Below are 26,994 nucleotides of genomic sequence, written 5' to 3' on the forward strand. Positions count from 1 at the left end.
TATGTACACTGACAGTATATGCACCAAAGACAAATTTCTTGTGTGTCCAATCACACTTGGCCAATAAAGAATTCTATTCTATTCTATTTTATATTAGTTGTTTATTTTAGTGGCTAATATTTCCTGCAGTCTCCCCCCCTCTTCCTCCCTCCCTGCCCCCCTCTGTGTTTAAAAGGTATCAGAAACGGAACTTCTGAAACTCATTCTCTGGTTATGGAGACGGGGCCTGTTCATACATGGGAACGAAGGCATCAACACTCAAATTCCATATCTTGTTTTAACAGGAGTTCCATTTTAAGAATCCCTACTTTAACACAGAGAGACACGTAAGGGGCACCTCTAAAGAACTAAGCAAAGGATCGCAGTTGCCCTTACTTTTTTCATCCATCAAATGGAAATAAATTTGTTTGCGGAGGAGATAAACAAGCCAAGCGGCCTTCATTTGAAGGAGGATATTGCCGTTCGGATCAATCCATAATTTTACAAATAGCGTCAGAAATATTGTTTGGTGGAAATCAAGGGAATGTTTTGACATCAGACCTAAGCAGGTATATCTGGAGGCTTATTATCTTGTCACTTCAAATGAATTCTCCCTCCTCCCCCCAAATAATCATGCTCCTGCTACGTGTGTGAGAAAACAAGAACTCCTTCAAGTTAGATCTGTGACTCTTTTCTTTGTTATGCTTCTATCTATGTATCAGACAGATTAGCAGCAAACTTGCAATCTGTGCTTCCTTTGAACCAAGCTAAATTCAGACCATCTTACTTTTACTAAAAAAAAGCTGGGGTATTGTTTCTCAGACTCTTGGAGGAAGGATGGTAGGGGAAACTGTAGACTTTCTCTGAAATATGGATTATTTTAAGGAGGTAATGGGCTATTTTCAAGCTCAGTATCCACTTCCTTACTTTCAACCCTTTGGATCCCACCCACTCATTCAAGATTATCTAAGCTCCCAAAGAAATAACAGATTCTGTGTTGCTGTTGAAGGGTGGCGGACAAATGAAGACGTTTCTAAAGTAGAAAGGAGAAGCAGGGCAATTAATTTGGATGGGAAGGCAAAGCTCTGAATGATGCCACCATGGCAAAGATGCCACCTAAAAGGCAAGATTCTCCCAAGAAGGATAATGTCCCCCTTAAGGGGGGGTAGTGATTGGGGGGGGGACCTTTTTTTTCAAAACAGAAGCAACCCTGAACAATAATTGGTGGCTCGCAGCTCCCCTCTACATACAGATCCATGGATTGCAATGGATAATTGCCCCCCACCTCCAATATCTTTTATCGGGAGCCCAGAGGAAAGTTCACCAACTTCTCTGGAACGGGAAGATAGCATCTTGTCCTGAGCATTCAGTCTAAACAATCGAGTTCATATGAAAGCTAGTCAACCCCATTGGTGTAGAAGCGGGGCGAGCGTTGTCGCTGAAAAACAACGGCACAAAGGCAAGGTTGACTTTTTTCAGCACTGAAGTGAGTGGACAGCGCCGGACCTCTCCATACTGCGGGGAGCTCCAGCAAGAATGGTTGAAAGCGCTTTGACAATCGCGCCTTCTTATTATTTTTATAACACCGAGCAGAACTGCCCTATGCCGGGCTGAAAGCAAAGCCCCGCAAAGATTGCGGGTTACTTAACACCCCCATCCCAAGTTATCTGCGATCCAGAGGAAAGCCCACCGGGTTTTGGGGCGGCGGCGGCGGCAGTTTTGCGCGGAAAGTAGTAAATAGTAAAGTAAATGTACCCACAACTGACCTAGGTCGCCTCCGCCGCGTTTTCCACCAGGACTCAGCTGGCGCTGCCCGCTATCCTGCGCTTTCCCAAACCCGTGCGGGGCACAGCGCCTCGGGCTTTCCCCCCTTTCCCCATCGCTCCAGGAGGGGCACCGGCTTGGGAAGCCCCCAGGTCGGCATCAGTTGGCTTGGCCTTTTGTCCTCTCTGCGGACTCCCTGGCTGCTTCGACGTGGAGAGCTCGGCTATGCAACTCAGGGGGCGGAGGAGAAGGAGGAGGGAGGGAGGAGGGAGGGGGCAAGGGAGGGAGAGCGCAGGAAGGAAGAGGAGGAGGAGGAGGGGAGAGAGAGAGAGAGAGAGAGAGAGAGAGAGAGACCAGGCCAGTCCATCAAAACCGGAGGCGCAAGTTCTCGCGAGAGGGAGAACCGGTCGGGAGCCCCGGGATGCGGGCTCAGGTGGAAGCAGAGCGCATCTCCCTGCCAGCCCCGGGGTAGAGCAGGCAGAAGAGCCGAGCGGCCCGGGTTGCAGGAAGCGCTCGCCCCGCGCGCTCCCGGGGAGCCGCCAGCCTCAGTAACCTCTCGGATGTGCTGCTGCCGCCGAGGCGGCGGGGGCGGCAGCCTGGCTGGGCTCGGCGCGCAAAGAGCCCTCTCGCCCGGCGCTCCGGCGGCGCTTGGCGCGGATCTCCTCCTGGTCGCCTTTTCCCTCTTGCTCTCTTCTTCTTCCTCCTCCTGCTGCACCCGCCGAGCCGCCAAGATGATGTCCATGAACAGCAAGCAGCCCCACTTCGCTATGCACCCGAGCCTCCCGGAGCACAAGTACCCGTCGCTTCACTCCAGCTCGGAAGCCATCCGGAGAGCATGTCTGCCAACTCCGCCGGTAAGAAAAACAAAGCTGGGTTCCCCGGTTATTTTTCTCTCGCCTCTGCCCCAACCACCCCAACCCCGACATCTTGGGTCGATCCCCCGCCGCCCAGTGGGTGCCTCCGTGGCTTCATGCGCCACGGCTGCCTCGTGGCTTTCAGCCACTGCCTCCGCCCTTCGGGAGGGTTATAACCGGTTGAAAAAGGGGGCTCCCCGGGGCTTCCCTCTGGAATTATTTTTTTTTCGGGGGGTTCTCCTTCGAAATCGACCTGGCGAGGAAGGCCGAGCGTAGCCAACCGTGCTGAAAGCCGGCACGGCTTGCCAAATCTCCTTTGGCACCCTTTCCCGGCTCGGGGCTGACTCACGGCGGGCTGCCTCGACCCCCCCCCCCGCGGTTAAAAATAAAAAGCAAAACAAAAAACCCCTTTTCCGCTTTTCTCTGGCTTAACCAACTTGCCTGTTTTCTCTCTCTTTCTCTTTCTCTCCCTCCTTTTTTCTGCCTTCCGATCCTCCCTTTCCGTCCTGTCCCTTCCCGCTCCTCCTCCGGCACAAATCGGTCCCCAAACCTCCCTCGCCGCGCGTCTCTCTCTCTCTCTTTTCACCGCATCTGTGCGCTCTCGGTTGGACCCTTCCCGTTAATTCCCCGCTTCGGCCGCGTAATTTCCCCCCCCTGCCGTTCACCGCACACCTCTGCTCAATCCCTTCTTCTCCTACACCCCTCGGTCCCCTTTCGCCTTCCTTTTCCATCCGTTCTCCCCCCCCCCCCGACATGGCAAAACAACTTTTCCCTTTAATTCCTTTTAATTTTCTTCTGTCTTTTTTTGGCTCACGCGTCGCGGCGGCTGCTATCCCTTCTTTCCTTTCTTTCTCGGGATACCTTCCTCGTTTTCCCCCTCCACCGTGGCCTCCTTTCCTCCCCTTCCCTTCTCTCTCGCTGCCCCGTTTTCTGTTTGTCGGTTTCCAGCTGCAGGGCAACCTTTTTGCCACCCTGGACGAGACGCTGCTGGCGCGGGCCGAGGCTCTAGCCGCCGTGGACATCGCCGTCTCGCAGGGCAAAAGCCACCCGTTCAAGCCGGACGCCACCTACCACACCATGAACAGCGTACCCTGCACCTCCACCTCCACGGTGCCACTGGGCCACCACCACCACCACCACCATCACCACCACCAGGCGCTGGAACCGGGCGACTTGCTGGACCACATCACCTCGCCTTCGCTGGCGCTCATGTCCGGCGGCGGGGCGCACGAGGGGCCGGCCGGCGGGGGCGCAGGCGGCGGCGGAGGAGGAGGCGGAGGGGGGCTGATCTCCACCTCCGCCCACCCGCACTCGCACTCGCACTCGCACATGCACGGCTTGAGCCACCTGGCGCACCCGGCAGCCGCCGCCGCCATGAACATGCCTTCGGGGTTGTCTCACCCGGGGCTGGTGGCGGCGGCTCACCACGGGGGCGCCGCCGGGCAAGCCGCAGCGGCGGCGGCGGCGGCAGCAGCAGCGGCTGGCGCTGTCGGTTTGGCTTCCATCTGCGACTCGGACACGGACCCGCGCGAGCTGGAGGCCTTCGCGGAGCGCTTCAAGCAGCGGCGGATCAAACTGGGCGTGACGCAGGCCGACGTGGGCTCGGCCTTGGCCAACCTCAAGATCCCCGGCGTGGGCTCGCTAAGCCAGAGCACCATCTGCCGCTTCGAGTCGCTCACGCTGTCGCACAACAACATGATCGCCCTCAAGCCCATCCTGCAGGCGTGGCTGGAGGAAGCCGAGGGGGCCCAGCGCGAGAAAATGAACAAGCCCGAGCTCTTCAACGGCGGCGAGAAGAAGCGCAAGCGGACTTCCATCGCCGCGCCGGAGAAGCGCTCCCTCGAGGCTTACTTCGCCGTCCAGCCGCGCCCCTCCTCGGAGAAGATCGCCGCCATCGCCGAGAAATTGGACCTCAAAAAGAACGTGGTGCGCGTTTGGTTTTGCAACCAGAGACAGAAGCAGAAACGCATGAAATTCTCTGCCACCTATTAAAAAAACAAGCAAACCGGGCGTTACTTGAACTAAGCGGGGGGCTTAGTCGGATGGACCCATCAAACTGAAACTTTGGAGTGTGGGAAAGAGAGAGGGAGAGAGAGAGAGAGAGAGAGAGACAAACACACACGCGCGCACACAAAACACGAGCAGTCTCCCTCTCGGAATCCACCCCACGCAACTGACCTTGACCCCTCCCCCCGAAAAAGGACCCACGTAGAGCGAGACCTTGGCAGCCTGGGGAGGGGGAGGGCGGAGACTTTGGGGCAGGAGGAGGGGGCACAGAGGGGCGAGGGGGGAGCGGCTGAAGTTTGGGAAGCCGCAACGGACTTCTCTTTTGGACTAAAAGACTCTTGGAGGGTGGGGAAAATAATAATTCATGACAATAATCGCTGGGGAGACCAGGGACCTAGCAAAGCCCCAGAGGAGAAAACTCTGCCTCTCTTTTTTCCTTAACCTTTTGCAGATCTGGAAAAAAGGGGGGTTTGGGGGAGGGGGCCCGAAGACAGAGAAGAGTTCATTTCTTGGGTTCGGATCCCTTCGGAAAGGGGAGGGCGAATTCCAGCAGAAACGCACCTAAACGCGCAACGCACCGAAAACACACAAACACGCGCACGCACGAGTATTGTAGACGAAAACCACGAGGATGATTTTTTTGCAGATTTGTGATGACGGGGATGATTTAATCCGGTTGGCGCGTAAGGGAAATCTACCCGATGCGGAATGAAGTGCCGATTTTGGGCTTTCCTGATTTACGTTCTTGTTTTCGGGTTTCAAAGCATGTCCATGCGCCGGGAATTTCTTTTCTTTTGAATTTGGCGAAATGAAATGGCTCCGATTCTTTCCTTCTTTGTTTCGTTCGTTTATTTTATTCCCCGGAGAGGGGGTGAAAAACACGGCTTTGAAAAAGGGGTAGGGAAAAAATGTCTTCGTGGATTTGGTTAAAAGACCCGCTAAATGTACCCAAAGGTCGTTGCTATTCCAGAATTAGTTATTTTTCCTCCCTAGCTTACACACACACAAACAAACACACACACCAGCTCTTAATAGCAATAGCACTTAGACTTATACACCGCTTCGTAGTGCTTTTACAGCCCTTTCTAAGCGGTTTACAGTCTCAGCATATCGCCCTCAACAATCTGGGTCCTCATTTTACCCACCTGGGAAGGATGGGAGGCTGAGTCAACCTGGCGCCGGTGGTGAGATTTGAACTGCTGAACAGTTAGCTGAAGTAGCCTGTATTGCTGCGCTCTAACCACTACCGATATAGGGAACGGCGCCCGTTTGAAACTATTTCCATCCGCGGTTTGGTTTGGCGGTTTAAGCAAAGTAACAACTACTTCCAATTCCTTTTAAAAAAAGGTAGGAACGAAGTTCTTTCGCAGATCACTGGGGCGAATCGGTTAAGGCGGTGTTGTAAAACCCAGCCCCGCTTTTAAAATTGAAATTTGGGTTTGACTATGGGGTGTGATTTCCCTAATTTGGCCTCTGTGCGAGACGGCGGTGTTTTTCGTTAATTCGACCGAGATGGAAGCTAAAATAATAATAATTTAATAATCGGTTAAAGTTGGGGAGGAATTATTTATTTTGTTTGAATAACTTTGGGGAGGGGACGAGGAAGGAGGCGAGAAAAATCATTTCCCGCTGAGTCATAAAAGCACAGAAGCAAATATATATATATATCTAAAGCCACCCTTAGTTTTACACCGTTTTAAGGTTCCACCGTCACCACCACCCCTTCCGGAAGTCAGAAAATCCGTTTTTTTGAAGAGTCACGAAGGAGTAGCCTTCGCGGCCTCTGCATTATGAAGAAAACCGCGTCATAATTGATAAAACGGATGGGTGCAATTCAGAGAAATTGTCAGAAGGAGAGAGAAGCAGGGAGGAGAGGAAATTAAAAAAAAAATAAGTTGTCGCTTCTATAGAAAAGGCGTTAATCTAAAAAAACCCGACGCTTTTGCATTATTTTTTAAATGCAAAAGACAGTCGGGAAAATGAAAGGGGAGAAAATGAGGGAGGGGGAAAAGAAAGGGCCTGAACTTCTGCATGCACACCCGAAAAAGCCACAGGAAGATTCAAGGATTTTTGGATGCGCGTTTGTTTATTTGGTTTATTTATGCTTTAATAATTTATAACACGTGTTGAGTTTTTTTCCTTTTTTAAAAAAGCGCACTTCCTCGTTTGCAGAGCAAACGTTGGGTGCATGAGAAGCCAAGCGCTTAAAGAATTAGTTTTTTTAAAAAATAAATATGTGGGTTTCTCACCCCCATTTGGGGAGGCGGGTCTTCCGCGATTTGTTTGGCATTCTTTTTCAATGGGGCGGTGTGTGTGATTTCAGACAGCCCAGCTGCTCGTTCTTTGAGCAAAAAATAAATAAATGAAATAAATACTCCAAACCCCAGACACGCAAGAGTACAGACACCTGCTCACACGCACGTGGAGCCCATGACACGTCACTTGCATTTAGATAGGAGTGAGCGCGCGCGCGTCTGTTTGTAGGTGTGCGTTTCAAACGCAGAGCGAGCAACGAAAAGAGAAAGGCGTTTTTTGTAAATATTTTATTTCAATGCACAGAGGGGTGAAAAGAATTGCAGCCACGTGTCACTGAATATGCCATGTACGTTTGCTCAGCTTTCTTCTAGGTTTCTCCCAGGTTGAGTCACGCTGATGTTTTGGGGTTTTGTTTTGAATTTTTCAAAAGTTTTCAAAAGGTCCCGTCTCTACACCAAATCATTCACTAGGGAGACACGGATCCCAGCAAACCTACGAATAAAACCTGAAAAGAAAAGGAAAAAAATCCAGAAAATATTATTATAATTCATAATTTATTTTGATTTACCTCTTCGCCCCATCGAAACACGGCTGCTAAATATAATACGTTAAATAGCGAGGCTTCCAGCCCCCACCCCCATGACGAAAGACGCTTAAAATAAGCAAGACGAAAGAGTCTACCAAAAAACATTTTGAACAAATCGAGAGTTGTATTTTTCTGCTAAATTCAGAAGTCCTTACTATAAGACGGATCTTATGTGCGGATGGATGCTCTGAATAAAAAAAAAATGAACTATATAATTAGCCGCGTGTGTTTCTTGACCCTTTATTCCTTTATACCATCCTAAATCGTGGAGCTTAAAGTTTAAGTTTAAAAAAAAAAATAGCAAAACAAAGTGCAATTTTTTTCTGGCCTTTTTTTTTTAATGTTTAAAGCCTCTGTAGAAAAAAATACCAGTAGCTGAATCGTTTCCCGATGAATTTGTTGCGCTTCAAGGCGAAATAACCACACTTGTTATCTTTGGTTTCGTTCAATGCCAAGTCGAAAAGTTCCTCTGAACGAAACTCACTCCCTTGGTCGCCCAGCTCCGCTCCGCTAGAAAAGCAATTTAAAGTAATTTAAAAGTAATTCTAGCGACTCCCAATCCGGTTAGATTTTAGCAGCCAGCAGTCGGGCTTCGGGGTCGTTTTTCCAAAGACATTATTGCTAAATTTGATGTAGGCGCTAGATTTGGGGAGCTAAGGGAGTTCCGAACTTTGGACCGATTTCTCCCCGATGGTTTCTCTTTTTAACCGGATCAGCTTCCGTTTTTGGGATCATAAACCTGTGAAACGAAGGGGGTTTGTAACGTTATCAAGAAACAATATACCTTTTGAAGATTGGGACTCTCAACCCAGCCTCCCGCCCACAATTTTTGGCACGCGGGGCGGGGGGGGGGGGCAGAGTTGGGGACGCGAAAGTGGGGGGATTTAAAAAGATTTATTTTTTCCTTCTTTTGCTTTCTCCCGAAAACAAGTTTTTTTTTCTTATTCTTTTGGTTATAAACTCGCGAGGTCATCTAGTTTTTTAAAATAATAATAAAAATAACAAATGCATTTGTAAAAAGACAATATTTTATACTTGTTTGATCGGATATCTTTTTTTAAAAAAAATCAGGAATGACCGAATAAAATGAACATCGAATCGTGCTTTTTTAAAAAACAAAAACCAAAACTTTTCCTTATCTGCTCTTCGCTCTGGTGGGACTCGAAGAGAAAACCCGGTAAGGGTATGGCTAGCTGATGAGAGCAAAATAGCTTGAAACAGATCTATACTAGTCTACCTTTCTTTTTATTATCAGCAAAAATATGTTACACACAAATACAGACAGACAGACACAAACACACATAGAGATAATACATACATACATACATACATACATACATACATACATACATACATACATACATACATACATACACTCATTTCCTCCCTTCCTTTTCATTATCAGCAAAAATATCTATGTAACATATTTTTGTTCATAATGAAAAGGGAGACTAGTACAGATCTATTTCGAGCTCTTTTGCTCTCTTCAGGTAGCCATACCCTTACCGGGATTTGAACCTGTGGGGAATTCATGTTGGTTGAAAGGGGAGGCGCTTAAGTTCAGCATCTACACCTATCGGGAGGTTCAAATTTTGGTCAGAATGTAAGGCAAGCAGAAGGGTAATTAATAAATAAGACATTTGCAAGGCCGCCAGATTTCAAGTTTGATTCGTGGTTGCAAAACACAGCCGATAAATTATTTGACGGGGTGAGTACACGTGCCGGGTATAAGCCTATCGAATTAGGAGGGGGCCTAGCCGAACTTGGACAGGTTGCTCTGGGATAAAAGGCTGTAGTAGGAGTCTTCCTTTAAACCAAGAAGTTGGACTGAGGAATTGTTGGGCAGAGATGTAGAGAGCAAAAAGATAGCTACAAAAACTTTCACTTTGTGAAAGTCCGAAGGCGAGAGGGAGGGAAGGAAGGAAGGAAGGAAGGAAGGAAGGAAGGAAGGAAGGAATGGAACAAGAAAGGGAGGATGCAAGGAAGGGAGGGAGACAGGCAGGAAGGAATGGAACAAGGAAGGAAGGAAGTTTACAAAGAAGGAAGGAAGGAAGAAAGAAAAAAGAAAGAAAGAAGGAAGGAAGAAAGAAAGAAAGAAAGAAAGAAAGAAAGAAAGAAAGAGAAAGAAAGATTTATTTTATTTTAAAAGGCCCGCTCCAATTTCCAAGTTGGAAACCAAGTTGGGTTCTAAATGCCTCCTTTCCATTGGACAAGTGGCTGAATTCTTAAGGACCAAACTGGCGCCACCTCGCCGGGATTTGAAACCAAGACATTTGATTGGGAACCGAGTTGTGTGCTTTGCCCTCACCCCACCCTCCCCCTATTCTCAAGACAAACGGCCCCAGCGCGTTGCAGAGTAAGCCTGTTCCGAGATGGCAACCCCCGTTAGGAGGATACAACAGCTTCTATAATTCCCGGTCTTAAAGAAATCGGAGAGTATCTGGAAGATTAAAACAAAAAACACGAACACCCGGCTTCTTAACTCCCGAGTAACCCGGCCTGGCTTCTGGCTTGCAACCCGAAAGTAAAACCCAACTGCTTTCCGTAGGAGCTAAGGGTGAGTTTAGAGCCGTCTGGATGGCAGGCCTTTCCGCCGCGTCGTAAGGCCAAGGCAGACCCCGCCCGTGGCAATCGCTCTCTCTTTCTCTCTTTCTCCCTCCCTTTCCCTCCTTCTCTTTCTGTCTCTCACTGTCTCCCCCTCTTTCTCTCTCTCTCACTCATCTCTCATTTCTCATTTCTCTCCCTGTCTTCTCTCATCTCTCTCTCATTACTCTCTCTGTGTCTCTTCTCTCTGCCTTCTCTTTCTCCTCTCTCTCTCCCTCTCCCTCTCTTATCTCTCTCTGTCTTCTCTCTTTCTCATCTCTCATCTCTCATTGTCTTTTCTCTCTACATATCTTCTCTCTGTCTCCTCTTTTTCCCTCTCTCTATCTCTCCTCTCCTCTCTGTCTTCTCTTCCCTCTTTCTCATCTCTCATCTCTCTCTGTCTCCTCTCTCTGTCTTGTCTTTCTCTCTTTCTTTCTCATCTCTCTGTGTCTGTCATCTCATCTCTCTTTCTCATCTCTCTCTCTCCCTCTGTCTCTTCTCTCTCTTCTCTTTCTCTCTCTCCTCTCTCCCTCTCTCTCTCATATTTCATCTCTCTGTCTTCTCTCATCTCCCTTTCTCATCTCTCATCTCTCCCTCTCTCCCTGTCTCTTCTCTCTCTCTTCTCTCTCTCTCTCTCCTCTCTCTCTCTTTCTCTCTCTCATATCTCATCTTTCTGTCTTCTCTCATCCCTCTCTCTCTCTCTCCATCTTCTCTTTCTCTCTCGCCCCCCCCCCTCTGTCACACACCATTTTAAATGGTCACTTTCTCTTCCCAGATTTTCAGCTGAAGTTTGGTTGATTTCAAGTTGAGATTAGCCAGTGGTACCCAAGCTTTTGCTTTTCTTCTCTTTTTTTTGGCCACGTTCCACTTAAGCATCATTAAAATCGTGATGCCAACCCCCACCCCACCCCCCACAAATAATTCTTACTATTCAAAAAGTGAATTCCTACTCATGCAGGAGGAAGGTAAAAGGCCATTAAACAAGGTCCCAATTGCCCCCCATCCAAAATCAACCCCCCCGGGGGTGTGTGGGCCTTGGGTTGGGAACCCCTGGATTAGACCTTCCTTAAAGGAGTAACCTACAAATAAGAATTGGAATTGATTTCTCTTTCTCAGTTTCCCCCTTAGCTTTTTTATCTCTGGCTCAGCCCTCTTACTCCATACAGGGAACCCTCAATTTACAGAGAGTTCATTTAGTGATGTTCAAAGTTACAATGGCAGTGGGCAAGGGAGGAACTTATCACCATTTTTCACACTTACAGTTGCACTGTCCCAAGCTCACTTGATCAACTCTGACCAAAGGGGAAGATCATCTTACTAACTTAACAACCACAATGATTCACTTAACAATGGTAAGTCATAAAAGTGAGGGGGTAAAACCCCCTCACTAAACCTTTTGGGTTCAATGGTAGTTTAGTTTAGTTTAGTTTAATCAGATTTGTATGCCGCCCCTCTCTGCAGACTCGGGGCGGCTCACAGCAATAACAATACAATGTAAAACAAATCTAATATTTAAGTTAATTTTAAAAAAAACACACCACAAATTAAAACCAATGATGGTCATAAATTGAGGATTATCTGCATGAAGCCTAATTTGATCACAGCACAAAAAGTCGATATTTTCCTATGGGTTGCAAGAAATAGTCTCCTAAATCAGAGTGATGAAATTGAAATAATAAAAAAACAATAACAGTAATAATAATAGTAATAATAATATTAATGATGATGATGATGACGATGATGGTAAATGACACATTTTAAAATGTTCAGTTGACTGAGTTTCATGTTTAATGAATAAAAACTACTACATTACTACTACTACTACTAGTAGTAGTAGTTGCTTGTAGTAGAAGTGACTTGTGATATCATCACATTAAATCCAGCATATAAATCTTGTTTGCTGTGTATTACTGTTTTTGTGAATATAATAATAATGATGATGATAATGATAATAATGATAGTAAAGATAGTAATGATAATGATATAATAATAATAATAATAATAATAATAATATCAAAAACAATAACAACAACAACAACAATAATAATATTTAATGACACATTTTAAAATGTTCAGTTGAGTGAGTTTCAAGATTAATGAATAAAAACTACTACTACTACTAGTAGTAGTAGTAGTGACTTTTTATATTGTCATTAAATTCAGCATATAAATCTCGTTTGCTGTGTATTACTGTTTTTGTGAATAAAATAATACTGATGCTGATAATAATAATAATAATAATAATAATAATAATAATAATAATAATAATAATGCAACTCTGAATGCCGTTTCTCTCCCCCCCCCTAACGATTCCTGTCTGCCAAGAAACGAAATGTGCCTCCGATTCCAAAGCTTCCCACTTAACCGAGAAGGCGCGCATCCTTCTAAATTCACCTGCTCCTTCCTTCCTTCCTTTTTCTCGGTTAAAAAAAGGGGGGGGGGGGAGATCCCTAATTGATTACCTCTGCCCTCCCCGCAAACATTCCCTTACTCCTGGGAACCTGCTCCCATCCCCTAGACAAGTCTCCGGTGAGCATTAATTAATCTGTGTTTTTAAAAGGTTGATAAAATATTAGTGCTTCTCTCCTGCGCCCGGGCCAGGGAAAATCGGGCGGAGAGCCAGGGAAAAAAGAGAGAAAAAAATTATAAAAAATATAAAAAAAATAAAAAGGTACCGTAGGAGAGACGGCTTGGCCGAGCCAATCACGCGCCTTCCTCCCCCCCCCTTCCAATCGCTGCAAACACAATTACCCCGCCGCCCTCTGCATAATTCATGGGCTGAGATTTGGAAAATTAATAAAATGAATTATAACAAGAGGCTAATTAAAAACTTTAGTAATTGTTGTCGAGGCGGCTTGATGGGAGGCGCGCTTCCGCCGGGCGCCCCCTCTCCTTTCTTTGGGAAAAAAAAGTTGCTGGGATTAATATTAATATTAGTACTGCTAACCGTTGGGCGGGAGGGAAGGAGGGGCGGCTTTCAGAGGCGTCTTTTGCGGGCGAAGGAAAAAGGCGAGGTCGGGCGAACGGGTTTTAAACAGGGGTTTCCCCCTGACTTCTTTTTAGACTTTGATTCCCGGGGGAGGGCCGGTTTGGAAATTGGACTCGAGTTGAGGCGGCTCTCGATCAGAACAAAGGAACTGAAACGTTTGTTAAACGAAATGGGCTTTTACTCCGAATTGAACCCCCTGATCCAAGGGAAAAATACTGCAATATTTCAATCGGTGTAGGTTGTGTTTATTCCAAAAGAAACCTGTTTCAGCCTGTTTTTCTACCGTATGATTCTCAGAAATAAGAAAAATAACTATGTCATAAATTCATTCCGTTTTCCTCCCTCCCTCCCTCCCTTCCTTTTTCCTCCCTTCCTTTTTTCCTTTTTCCTTCCTACTTTCCTTCCTTCCCTCCCTCCTTCCTTCCTTCTTTTCCTTCCTTTCTTCCTTCCCTCTTTCCTTCCTTCTCTCCTTCCTTCCTTCTCTTCCTTCCTCCCTTCCTTCTTTCCCTTCCTTCCTCCCTTCCCTCCCTCCTTCCTTTTTTCCTCCCTCCCTCCCTCCATTCTTCCATCTCTTCCTTCCTGTCTTCCTCCCTCCCCCTCTTCCCTTCCCTTTTTTCCCATCCATTGATCGCCATCTACCCGAGTTATGAAATAAGCTAGCGGGACATAACTGCTCTGAACTTTAGCTTCTATGAATCCCCGCCAAGAACGCTAACGGCAAGCAAGGTATCTTGGGCAGTTATAGTTCAAAAGGTCTGGAGATTTCGAGGCTGTCTACTCCACTCCCAGTACTATTCCGAGACGCGCGCTGCGCTGCGTGTAAGTCACCGGCCACCTTAAAACGTGCTTGCCCAACGCATCTACGGAAGGTGGAGACAACAGTTTGTAAGAGGCGGAGGTTCTGGTTCCCCAGCGAGTAATTTGGAGCCTTCTGTGGCTTTCCGGAGACTCACCGCGACCTTTCAAAGAGTCCCAGCCCTGAATACCCCAAGTCCCGATCCTGTGAGCAGACAGGGAGTCGTTTCAGCCCCATCTCTCACCTCCTCTCGTCTGTTTCCGGGGCGCATCTTTACGCACAGACGGTGAAGGGGAGCTGAGCAACGTACGGAGGAATTAAGCCACTTGACTCAAACCTCAGCTATGTTCAGTTAATTTAAGAATGAAAGACCCACAACCAACGTCCTTCTCCAACCCCCTTCGCTAAACAACCCTGACCGATCTTAACGCCTCCACTTCCCCATCAATGGGGACATGAGGTGTGAATTGAGGCCGTTACACAGGATCTGCAAAGTCACTGGGCGGGGAGTTCCACAGCTCCGGCATGAGGCATAAAGCCGATCTAATGATGGGTGGGGAAGAGATAGGGCCTACAATCGATGTATTCTGGACAGGCGAGGTTTTAGACGTCCTCATTTGTCAGTTGCTGCGGCGGAAACATCCTGGGGAAGAGTCCAGAGAAGCCCAGGGAAAACACGCATGGGCAAAATGAAGCGGGCATCTAATTGAGCATTTAGCAATAGCATTTAGACTTATAGACAACTTCACAGTGCTTTACATCTCTCTTTAAGTGGTTTACAAAGAGTCAGCATATATTTGCCCCCAACAATCTGGGTCCTCATTTTACCCACCTTGGAAGGATGGAAGGCTGAGTCAATCTTGAGCCTACTGAGATTCGATCTGCCAAACTGCTGGCAGCCGATGGTCGGCAGAAGTAGCTTGCAGTACCGCATTGCACCACCGAAGCTCTGAGATCAATGCCCGCTAGAGGGCACTGAGCTGTACAGATTTTTCGTTTGTGGGAGCACAAAAGTGTTTTGGGGCGGAGATCCGGGGGAAGCCTTATTTAGGAGCGACCCTCAAAAGTTTGGAGGTTTGGAAAAAAGAGAAACTGGTATATGTCAATCCCAAAGGTACTTTTTTCAAGAGGCAACTGGACTTTATGGGTTTTTCTTTTGAAGAGAGTTAGCTTCCCATCCAAGAAGCTCCTTGGATGAGAAGCGAAACGTCTTCAAAAGAAAACAAACCAAGAAAGTCCAGTTGCCTTGTGAAAAAGCACCTTTGGGACAACCAAGACCTGATTGGCTGAGAATCTCCAAGGACAGTAAGGATTAAATGATTGCATTCTATTCAATCTTCTTTTAAATTCCTCTCCAACTTCGCTCTCCATGGTACCACTTTTAACCAGGGAAAGAACTTTAGGCCCATTGATTGCTAGGTAGTTTTTTAAGGTCCTTCTCGGGTTTGATTCCTCTGGCTGGGCCGTGGTCTGTCCAAAGCACTGCAGGATCAACATTTTTTGGTTGTGGATAACAGGTACCTTATCTTTTCTTCTTGAAGTGGTTTAAATTGAGCATTTAAAAAAAATATGCAAAAGTATCTGGTAATCCTATAGATGTCTTCTAATAAGAGGTGATTGAGTTCCATTAGTTTTACTACTCAATAGGAAAGTGAGTGTGCTTTGGAGCCAGTGGCTACCCTTGGCAACTGCCTGGATTAGTCCCCATAGCTTTCTTAGTAAGACCTTTCCTTTCCTTTTCTTTCCTCCTCCCCCCTTCCCCTTCTCCTTCCCTTTTCCTCCCCCATCCCCTCTCCCCATTTTTAAAAGTCTACTGCAATAATCCCTTCAGATAGGCTGGATTAAGAGAATACATTTCTCTGGTTGGAGTTGTACCTGAATCTGTCTTAGCTTGGTACCTTAAGAGTGGTATGGTTGCATTCACATGACAATTCAATTTCCTGATTATATATGCCACATATGATAATATTTTATCATATATATATATAATATTATAATATAATTAATCTATTTTTTTTATATTTTAGAAAAAAAATTATTTACAATATAATACAAGGTACATAGAATACATAAAACATTACATCCAATAAGAAAAATAAAAAGAAAAGAACACAAAAGCAACAAAAACCAAAAACAAACCTATATATTAAAATAAAGGTGTGTACAGGATCAGTATCTATATTCTTCCGAAACTATGTACATTTTCTTTAGATTCAGCAACAGTTTTTATCCAAAAAGAAAAGAAAAAACAGTTTGGGGTTTTGTTTTTTTCCGGCCTTTTGGCTAAGATCAAGTGTAGTATATGTTCTTATCAGTTTAATATAATTAATCTAATCTAATCTAATCTTAAAAAGACAATCTGTGTCCTCATTTTACCCACCTTGGAAGGAAAGAAGGCTGAATCAACTTTGAAATGGTGGTGAGATTTGAACTGCTGAACTACAGCTAGCACTCTAACCACTGCGTCACTCTGGCAATGCTTTCTGGAGTTGCCTAATCAGCTATCATACCAAAAAGGAAAACTATAAAGTGACTTGGGGAAGAGATCAGTGGTGAAAATTACTTACCTTTCCTTCTGGTTCCAAAATGCATGCTTAGTGAGCTTTTTTACACACACACACACACACACGCTCCATTCATGTGCTTTTTAACCCTCTGCGCATGTTGCAGAAGGCTTTGAGCATGCATAAAGGGTTAAAAATAAAGAAAATGGTGGCAGATGGACAGACCCTCATGCTGCTGCTGCTACTGGTTCTTCGAATCACTATCGGTACAACCAAACCGGGCTGAATTGGTAGAATCTCATCCCTGGAAGAGAGATACAATCTGGTCAATAAAGCATATGACTTTTAAAAATAGCAATAGTAATAGCATTTAGACTTACATACATCTTCACAGTGCTTTTACAGCCCTCTTTAAGTGATTTACAGAGTCAACATATCACCCCCAACAATCTGGTTCCTCATTTTACCCACTTCAGAAGGATGGAAGGCTGAGTCAACCTTGAGCAGGTAGTGAGATTTGAACTGTTGAACTACAGCTAGCAGTTAGCTGCAGTAGCCTGCAGTGTTGCACTCTAATAACTGCACCACCCTGGCTCTTAGAGTAAAGTAGATGATCACATGAGTTGAGGATGGAAGAGCTTGAAACTTGGATGCTCCATCGTTGACTGAAGAAGGGCCATCTCCTTTTGTATACAGGTTGTCCTTGAGTTATGGCCGCAATCAATCCCAACATTTCTGTTGTTAAGTTATATATTTGTTAGGAGATCTTTGCCCCATTTTTATGACCTTTCTTGTTTAAACGAATCGCCAAAGTGGTTAAGGTAGTAAACTGGACCATTAAGTGAATGTGGCTTCTCCCAATGCTGGTCAGAATATTTACATTAATCTGTGCTTCAGTGGCTCATGGAAACAGAATCTACATCACTTCTTGTTAAAAGTAACCATTCCCATGACTTACTTACTTACTTACTTATGTATTTATTTATTTGATTTATATGCTTCAAGTTTGTTGCAAAATCAAAACCAGAAGCACACACAGAAGACTGATTTAGCTTGATTCAATGACTTATTTATAAACACAATAAATATACATATTTACAACACCACAAGTAGAATTCTTCAATCGGTTACAGGAAGCAGAGAACAGTTAGTTTCATTTCAGCAGAGTTCAGAGTCGAAGAGTACAGAGTGGAGAGTGCAGACCAAGCCACGCCCAGCCCTAAGCTTTAGTTTCGATTCTCTGCACAGACTCAGAAATGTTTTAACTCCCACTGGCTGAACTAGCTGCTATGCCTGGGCTGACCTGGTTACCATTGGCTCTCACAGTCATGAATATTCTAACAAAACCCCTGATCAGTGCCCACAGATTATAAATGCTTAGCAAAAGCAAAAGCATTTAGGCTTATATACCGCTTTACAGTGCTTTACAGCCCTCTCTAAGCAGTTTACAGAGAGTAAGCATACTGTCCCCAACAATCTGGGTCCTCTTTTTACCCACCTTGGAAGGATGGAAGGCTGAGCCAACCTTGAGCCTACTGAGATTCGATCTGCCAAACTGCTGGCAGCTGATGGTCAGCAGCAGTAGCTTGAAGCACTGTGCTCTAACCACTGCACCACTGAGGCCCTTACCTTCTATCCTTTTGTTTTATTTTTTGTTTGTTTGTTTTTAAAATCCACAGGCAAAGTTTAGTTCAGAAGCTACCCTATATGGTGGTCAACTGCTCCCAGTATTATCTCCTTTAATCAATGGAGCAGTGGGATAAGGATGAAACCCACAGCTCAAGTGGATGCTATTTGGCCATGACATCCAAGATTGTTAGTTTTAAGATATTTAAAACATTACCTGATTATAAGTCTGTAGAGATTTCTTAGCCATCCAAGTCCAGGTTGTCCCAAAGGTGTTTTTTTTTAGGAGCCAATGGGGACTTCTCATCCAGCAAACTTCTTCAACTCTAACAGGATAGTCCAGGGGTAGGCAAAGTTAGCTCTTCTATGACATGTGGACTTCAACTCCCAGAATTCCTGAGCTAGCATGTATATATGTATGTATGTATGTATGTATGTATGTATGTATCTATCTATCTATCTATCTATCTATCTATCTATCTATCTATCTATCTATCTATCTATCTATCTATCTATCTGTGTATTTATTTAATTAATCAATTAATTAAATGTATTAATTAATTAATGTATTTAACTAATTTAATTACTTTAATTAATTAAATTTATTTATGTATTTATGTATTTTTTATTATTATTATTATTATTATTATTATTATTATTATTATTATTATTATTTAGATTTGTATTCCACCCCTCTCCTAAGACTTGGAACAGATCACCACAGACAATATACAGAGTACAAATCCAATATTAAAAACAATATTTAAAACCCAATCATACAACCCAAATAGACCATACATAAATCATAATAGCTGAGGACTACAGTATATCAATTTCCCCATACCTGGGGACATAGGTGGGTTTTCAGGAGCTTGCGAAAGGCAAGGAGGGTGGGGGCAGTTCTAATCTCGGGGGGGGAGTTGATTCCAGAGGGCCGGGGCCGCCACAGAGAAGGCTCTTCCCGTGGGTCCCACTAGATGGCATTGTTTTGTAGAGGGGAGCCAGAAGGCCAACTCTGTGGGACCTAATCGGTCGCTGGGATTTGTGCTGCAGAAGGCGGTCTGGTAGTCTGGTCCAATTAATTAATATGCTTCCCAACTCCCGAAGTACTCTGGGAGGCTTACAAGAAAGATTTATTTAGGTTTAAAGAGTTAAAGATTTCAAGAGACGGAAAGAGTCCAAACACACTTAGCGAACTCCAAAGTTTAAGCAAAAAAAGCGGCCACGTGGCTAGGGTTTTTGCCACGCGTGGCTCGGCACGAAGGCAAGCAACGTCGGGGTTTGGCAAAAAGAGGAAGCCGATTTTGGGGGAAAGGAGCCGGGACGACTTTCTTGGTCCGGGAGGAGCCAGTTTAGCGCTTCTGGGAAGTGTTGACTTGCGCGGCCAACGAGCGATGGACTCGCCTTGGCGAGGATGGAGAAGGAGCGGAATTTGGGGTGCGCGGAGGACGGGGGGGGGGGTGTTTCCCTTGTCGCGTTTCTTGGAAGGTGCGCAATTCACATCCAATGAACCGAGAACGCGGAGCGAGGTGAGCAGGGAAGGAAGGGAAGGAGGGAGGGAGGGGAAAAGGGCCAAGAGGGGAATAGTCAGCAAAGAGTTTTGGAAACGTGGAGCTCTGTCTCTCTTCCACTTATTTTATTGGTTGGTCGGTTGATAGAGGGGGCTTTCTACCGCTGGAAGTCGAAACTCTGCGCAGCTCCGGATCGGAAAGAAAGCTTCAACAATAGCGCCGGCGTTTAAAAACATTCATATATATGATAGAATTCCTTCCTTCCTTCCTTCCTTCCTTCCTCCCTTCCTTCCCTACCTTCCCTCCTCCCTCCCTCCTTCCTTCTTTCGTCCCTCCCTCCTTCTTTCGTCCCTCTGTTCCTCCCTCCCTTTCAGCGTTCTTTCTTCCCAGTCTTCATTGCTTCCTCCCTCCTCCCTCCCTCCCTTCTTTCCTCCCTGCCTTCCAGCCTTCTTCCCTCTCTCTCCATTGTTTCCTCCTTCCTCCCTCCCTCCCTGCCTTCTTCTCTCTCTCTCCATTGTTTCCTCCTCCCTCCCTCCCTGTCTTGGTTACAGTCTTTTTCATTCCCTCTGTCCATTGCCTACTCCCTCCCTCCTTTCTCTCCTCCCTCACCTCCCAGTTCCTCCCTCCTCCCTCCCCCCTTGGTTCCTCCCTCCCCTCCCTCCCTCCCCTTCTCCCTGCCCCATCCTCCCTTGGTTCCAGCCTTCTTCATTCCCTCTCTCCATTGCCCCTCCCTCCCCCCTTTCTCTCTCCTTTATTCCTCGCTCCCTCTCTCCATTGCTTCCTTCCTCCCCCTCCATCCTTTCTCCCTTCCTCCCCACCCCCTCCGAAGTGCTGGCCAGTACAGTAAATCTCGATCTTCAGACGGCTTCGCGGTATCTGAAACAATCCGTGAACCGTGTCCTCCTAACTTCAAGAAACACCCCGATTGTGCCCGGAACATTGAAAAGGGAGGGAAATACAAATGAAACAAAACAACCCGTTTTTCCAGATAGGTAGGCCTACTACTACCTAGCAAACCCCTCCCCACCTCGTAATCCGTAGCTGAAATTTACAGAGTTCTGATAGTGAAAAGAGAAGGAGGGAGAAAGGGGGGAGGGAGAGGGAGAAGGAGAAAGAGAGAGAGAAAGAGGGAGAAAGAGAGAGGGAGAAGGAGAAAGAGAGAGAGAGCGAGAAAGAGGGAGAGAGAGAGAGGGAGAAGGAGAAAGAGAGGGAGAAAGAGAGAGGGAGGAGAAAGAGAGAGGGAAGAGAGAGAGAGAGAGAGAAAGAGGGAGAAAGAGAGGGGGAGAAAGAGAGAGAGAGAGGCGGCGGGAGGGAAGACAGAGGGGGGAAATGTTAAATACAGTTAATGCAATATTAATCGCCCGTTGGTGATATAAAAAGCAGTATTTTTCAGGCGGGGAGCGAGCTCTCCGCAAAATTCAAGAGGCAGGGAAGACGAGTCGCGGCGAACGGGGCAGGAGGACAGAGGCGAAAGGTGTGCATTTGTATTTATGGCTTTTGTGTGAGTCTCGTGCCTCCTTTGGGGAGCCAGAGATGGTGGTGTGGGGGGAGAAGGGGCTCGCATTTACTTAGGGGTTGGCGGAGCAAACTGGGTGCAGACGGGCACCACTTCGAAGCAAACCCTAATCACCAATAATGATTTGCGTGGATTTGCCCCGCTCTGTTTTGGAGACTTTTATCAAGGTCGCAGGATGGAGAAGAGAAAGCTTGTGAAGAGGCCAGGATTCGCCTGACGGAGGATGTGGACTGAATCCGGAGTAAGCGGGAGCTTATTTCGAATTCCATCCCTTGGCAGGTCTCTAAAAGCCATAAAAAAAACCGTGGAAGCTTCTCTGACCAGTGGCCGGCAGGATGGGTTTCAAAAGGATAGAATCTTTCTTCCTTCCTTCCTTCCTTCCTTCCTTCCTTCCTTCCTTACTTACTTACTTACTTACTTACTTACTTACTTGTTTCATTATTTCCTTCCTTCTTTCCCTTTTCTTTCTTACCTTGTTTCCTTTTCCTTCTTTCCTTCCTTTCTCTTTCCTTCCTTCCTTCCTTCTTTCCTTCCTTCTTTCCTTGTTTCTTTCTCCGTCTTTCCTCTTTCTTTCTTTCTTTCTTTCTATCTTTCTTTCTTTCTTTCTTTCCATCTTTCCATCTTTCCATCTTTCCATCGTTCCATCGTTCCATCTTTCTATCTTTCTATCTTTCTATCTTTCTATCTTTCTATCTTTCTATCTTTCTATCTTTCTATCTTTCTATCTTTCTATCTTTCTATCTTTCTATCTTTCTATCTTTCTATCTTTCTATCTTTCTATCTTTCTATCTTTCTATCTTTCTATCTTTCTATCTTTCTATCTTTCTATCTTTCTATCTTTCTATCTTTCTATCTTTCTATCTTTCTATCTTTCTATCTTTCTATCTTTCTATCTTTCTATCTTTCTATCTTTCTATCTTTCTATCTTTCTATCTTTCTATCTATCTTTCTATCTTTCTATCTTTCTATCTTTCTATCTTCTTTCATTATTTCCTTCCTTCCTTGTTTATTTCCTTCCTTCCTTCTTTCTTTGTTTCTTTCTTACCTTGTTTCTTTCTCCTTCTTTGCTCTTTCTTTCTTTCCTTCTTTCCTTCCTTCCTCCCTTTCTTGTTTCCTTCTTTTGATTCTTTCTTGTTTCTTTCCTTCCTTGTTTCATTTGTTTTTTTTTCTTTATTTCAGCTAGGCTATTAACAGGACATGATTTTATTTTGCTAATGCTCAAATCCTACTGCTAATGCTTAGAAAACCCTTGACCATTATATCCTTGGTGAAGCCCCCTGAAGTCTCCCTCTCCTGAAACGAATTCCCTAGAGCAGGGATCAGCAGCAACCCACAGCTCAAGAGATGCATTGTGGCTCTTTCATCCCTCTGCTGCAGCTCCCTGTTGCTCAGAATGTGTGTCACAATTGCCAATGCACGGCACCCACAGATGCACAATTTATTAAGCTTTTCGACCTCCAGTAGGCCAACCATGGATAAATCCAAGAAAAGAAAAGTTTCAGAAGAAAACAGAATCTTTAATTCAACTATATATGCCAGTTTTGTGGGCGCTCAGGAAATAATTAGGCACGGGAAGAGTTTTGTGGCTCCCGGTGTTTTCTTTTCTGTGGGAAATGGGTCCATATGGCTTTCTGAGGGTTTAAGGTTGCCAACCCCTGCCATAGGGCTTTGACTTTGTTCCTTTGCAAGACATTGCTGGCATGGGCATCTTGAAGAAAAGTTAGATGAGGTTGAGCATAGTTAGGGTGGTAGACCACAAGGAAACTCAAGGGCAGTATGTTAAAGAGGACAGTTGCCCATCCCCCCCAAAAAACCCACCTGGAAAGAAACCAAGTGCCCAAGGTATTTTTCCAAAAAGGCAACTGGACTTTCTTGGGGTTTCTCTTCTCATTTAAGAAGCTTCTTCAGTTCTTGGATGAGAAGAAAGAAAGGCGGAAAAGAACACCAAGGAAATTCCATTGCTTTTCGGGAGAAAATGAACTTAGAACAGTGAAAATGAGATAAGGGAAGCAACTGCACATCTGGCATTATTCTAGTGAAAAATTTGAAGCTCCCAAAAGCTTGGGCTGCTTTAAAAGGGAAGAAGATCCTGAACTATCAGGAATCTATATCCTTCACTGCTCATTGGTGAAACATTCTGCTTCTTAAGGGCTCCAAGTAAACCAATATTCACTTCCTCTTTTTTTGCAGGGCATTCAAAGCCTAAACCATGGACTGGGTTCAACCATTGCTTATTAACTCCAGTTTTTTTGAGCTACACCAGCTTTTTGAAAAGTCAGTTGAAAAATATACTAATGATTTGAAAAGAACTGATGCCTGGGGCCATCAACGATTGCACAGATGGAAAATTAGTCTTTTTTTCCCCTCTTCAGATTTTCCTTTTCTGCTTGGACTCTGAGGAAGAGATGCACAGATTGTAGACGAAGGGAGAAGAAATTCATCTCAGGAAATTGAGAAAGGCCACAACAACACAGTCCCATATTGTTCTCTCGGGCTCTCTGGTAGAATCCTCCCAAAAATTCACAGGTACAAATTTCAGACACACACAGGTTTGAAAATTCAAAACAATGTTCTTTATAATGAAAATTCACTTAAACCAAGCCCTCTTTTGGTATAGCAAAGAGCACTCGTCTCCAAACAAACTGGTAATTTGTACAAGTCCCTTATCAGTTTTGTGATACTTAGCTTGCAGCTGTGAGGCAATTCACAGTCCTTCTTCTTTCACAAAGTGACACACACTTTGCTCTGGTTTAGTTTCAAAGCGGGGAAAAATCAGCACGCAAAAGGTCAAAGTCAGTAAAGCAGTCACGAAACAAAACGATCAGATAATCCTCCACAATGGCCAAACCCACAGGCTGCTATTTATAGCAGCCTCACTAATTACCACAGCCCTACCCAACCAAAGGTGGCCTCATTTTCTTTGATGTTGCTGCCTATGCATCGCTCTCCACATGCGTGGCTGTATCATTAACTCTTGTTCTGAATCCAAGGAGGAGCTAGATAATTGATCTCCTTCTGAGCTGTCTGCCACACTCTCCTCCTCCCTGTCACTCATGTCTTCTTGGTCAGAGGAGCCTTCATCATCAGATTCCATGGGGGGGGGCAAAACAGGCCTGCAGCATGTGGATGTCTCCCCCACATCCACAGTCCTTGGGGCAGGAGTTGGGCCAGAGCTAACCACAACACATATCAGAATCCATTCCCAGATGTCCTTCCTATCATCTCTGAGAAGCTTAAAACATGAAGAAAAAAAATACATTTTTACTATAAATTAAATGATGTGGTTGTAAGTTGATTATGCTATGAATGCATAATAACATAAATTTAAGTTGATTGATGTCTAATGAACTGTTTGGGGTTGGTCTTCACTTTCTGGTTATTTATTTATTTATTTATTTATTTATTTATTCATTCATTCATTCATTCATTCATTTGATTTTTTTAATGCCGCCCTTCTCCCTAGACTCAACATGTTAGCAACAGTACTTTTTAACAGAACCAGTATTTTGCCCCCACAATTCAGGTCCTCATTTTATCCATCTCAGAAGGATGGAAGGCTGAGCCAACCTTGAGCCAATGATGAGATCTGAACCGCTGACCTGCAGATCTAGCAGTCAGCTTTAGTGGCCTGCAGTATAGCACTCTACCCACTGCGCCACCTCGGCTCTTATCATGATACTCTTATGATGATACTTAGTTGATATGAATGGATGACAAATGTTTAGGAACAAGTAATTTCATTTTTTTTTCTTTTTTTGTTAATGGGGTGTTTTTTTGGTTAAAAAGAGCAATTAAGCCAGTATAAGCATTTAGAGATGTGCATGAAGTAAATAAGGATGTATGAAAATTGAAAATTAGCATTGTCAGAGGTATCTTTCACCCAAATGTACTAGATGAGTAAAAGTAGTTGATTAGATGTATTAGCGAACGGCATTGCAAATTTGAGTAAGGATATTGGAAATTTTTATATTTGATTTTTCAGGTGACAAAAGAAAAGGAGGCAGCATTTATGGGATGATAAATACCAAAAGCAAATGGATGTACTGTAATGAAGATTTGAAGGTGTTCTGTCTGGGTTCCCCCAGACCTCAACACCAACTGGAAAAAACAGCCAGACACTCTGGTAAAAGCAAAAGTACTTTATAGCTGGAAAAAATAAACACAGAGGAAAACCTGTTCTTCCCAACAGACAGGCTATGATACTTTACAGCAGAGTCCTGATGTCCAGACAATACAGCAAGCTTCTTGCTGGCACACCCACCCCAAGGTTTCAGTAGTCAAAGGCACAAACCAGGATTCCAAGACGCCAAAGTTCACAGCCAGGTCCCAAGACTCTCAAAGATAAAACTCCACAAGCCAGGAAGGGTGGGTCTGCCTTTTAGCCTTTCCAAAGAGCACCACACCCAAACCCAGCTGTTGCCTGTTTAATGCTGAAACTACCTAGCCAATTGGTCCCTTCGCTGTGTAGCTCTTCTCTGTCGCAGATCAATTATGGCTTGTGCATTTTCCTCTAAGGAATCCAGGCTGCTTGCTGGGGAGAGCTCCCTCTGGGGGGACTCTGGCTGTCCTCCCTCTTCTTCAGCCTGGGATTCCTCCTCCTCGTCTGCCTGCACCTCCTGTTCCTCATCCTCTCCCTCTGAGCTGGAAACCGACAGAAGATCAGCCGTTCCCTGAGGGGCCTCAGACGGAACCACAACAGAAGGTATATGACATTGTACATGTTTTTGAGTGGCGAAAAAAAATTAACTCCAAAAACATGAGAAAAAAGTGGGTTGTGTGTCAAACTGCCTTGATAAGACACTGCTAGGTTTCAATAAGCCTCCCGGACTAGGGTTTTCCAACCTTGGCAACTTTAAAACTTCTGGACTGTCTTCTGTAAACTTCAACCCAATTCTAAGAGATCTTTAAGGGTGTAAATAAACACACCACTGTGTTTACCCTCCAATGGTGAAATCCATTTTTTTTTTTACTATCGGTTCTTTGCAGTAATGGGCAGCCAAAACTTTTACTGCCACACTGTGGGTGTGGTTCATTTGTGGGTGTGGCTTAATGGTCATGTGACTGGGGTAGGAGTGGCTTGCCGGCCATGTGATCAGACGGGAGTGACTTGAACGATCATCATTGTTCGTGAACTGTTAAGTCCTCGGCTTACAACCTTACCAGTGTCTCTCGCTAGGGTGACAATTTGCTTTGCGTTTCCCGCACTCTCTTTCCTGGTTCGCTAACAGAGAGGGGTACAAACGGGTGCTGCTAGAAGCATAAATGCTGCCAGTGCCGTTTCCATTCACACCTTCTGCTTGCACCTCTGGTGGGAGGTGGCTGTGTGAGCCTGGAGGGGAGTCGGGCAGGAGAGAAGGAAGCTCATCCGAGGCCAGAAAGGAGGAAAGAGGAAAAAAGCAAGGAGCGCAGACATAGTAGTAGCAGCAGCAGCAGGGGAAAAAGAAGAGCCCAACCAAGACCAGTAATCCAGGATGTGACAGCTGCCGATCAGTTGGAGCTGTGCACGGATCTTCATTTCCACTGGTGGAACTGCGTTCTACTCCATCTTGCCTGCTGTCCATCCCTGGTTCTGTGGGCATGGCTTAGGGGTCATGGTGTGGCTTGGTGAGCATGGCAGGAAAAGGATATTGCAAAAACTTCATTCCCAACCCACTCTGGGGTCATCCAGAGGTGGTATTAGCCAGTTGGAGACCCCTATCCTAGACACATTGCAAAGGACCCCCAGGGTGGAGTAGGATATTCTTCTCAGAGGGTCATTGTTGGGACTTTCTCAGCAGTTTGCAAAAAGACAAAAGACATGGACAAATGTTTTGAAAAAGGGAGTTTTAAAAAAAGTGCTGGTGAGACCACATTTGGAATACTGTGTTCAGTTCTGGAGACCTCACCTACAAAAAGATATTGACAAAATTGAATGGGTCCAAAGACAGGCTACAAGAATGGTGGAAGGTCTTAAGCATAAAATGTATCAGGAAAGACTTAATGAACTCAATCTGTACAGTCTGGAGGACAGAAGGAAAAGGAGG

The 26,994-nt window shown here is 45.2% G+C and overlaps 1 protein-coding gene and 1 pseudogene across 2 annotated transcripts; both read left to right on the top strand.

The window, feature by feature from the left end:
• The first annotated feature begins 2,303 nt into the window (after positions 1-2,303).
• On the top strand, positions 2,304-4,589 carry POU4F1 (POU class 4 homeobox 1). 2 transcript variants are annotated; one of them, XM_070751869.1, is made up of 3 exons: positions 2,475-2,597; positions 3,546-3,808; positions 3,941-4,589. In XM_070751869.1, the coding sequence occupies exons 1-3, from the start codon at positions 2,475-2,477 to the stop codon at positions 4,587-4,589; spliced, it is 1,035 nt and encodes a 344-aa protein (XP_070607970.1). The 2 variants fall into 2 exon arrangements, with proteins under 2 accessions (XP_070607969.1, XP_070607970.1); XM_070751868.1 differs by having other exon boundaries at positions 2,304-2,597; positions 3,546-4,589.
• Positions 4,590-16,078: 11,489 nt separating this feature from the next.
• LOC139167427 (U2 spliceosomal RNA) lies at positions 16,079-16,250 on the top strand (annotated as a pseudogene).
• Positions 16,251-26,994: the final 10,744 nt, after the last annotated feature.

The sequence above is a fragment of the Erythrolamprus reginae genome, chromosome 4, assembly GCF_031021105.1.
Source record: "Erythrolamprus reginae isolate rEryReg1 chromosome 4, rEryReg1.hap1, whole genome shotgun sequence".
NCBI classification, from domain to species: Eukaryota; Metazoa; Chordata; class Lepidosauria; order Squamata; family Dipsadidae; genus Erythrolamprus; species Erythrolamprus reginae.

What these genes read in the sequence shown, in the direction of transcription:
- POU4F1 (XM_070751868.1), top strand. Translation starts at nt 2,304, where the DNA reads ATGTGCTGCTGCCGCCGAGGCGGCGGGGGCGGCAGCCTGGCTGGGCTC. An exon ending in CATGTCTGCCAACTCCGCCG is followed by an intron (nt 2,598 to 3,545) that starts GTAAGAAAAACA and finishes GTCGGTTTCCAG; the next exon opens with CTGCAGGGCAACCTTTTTGC.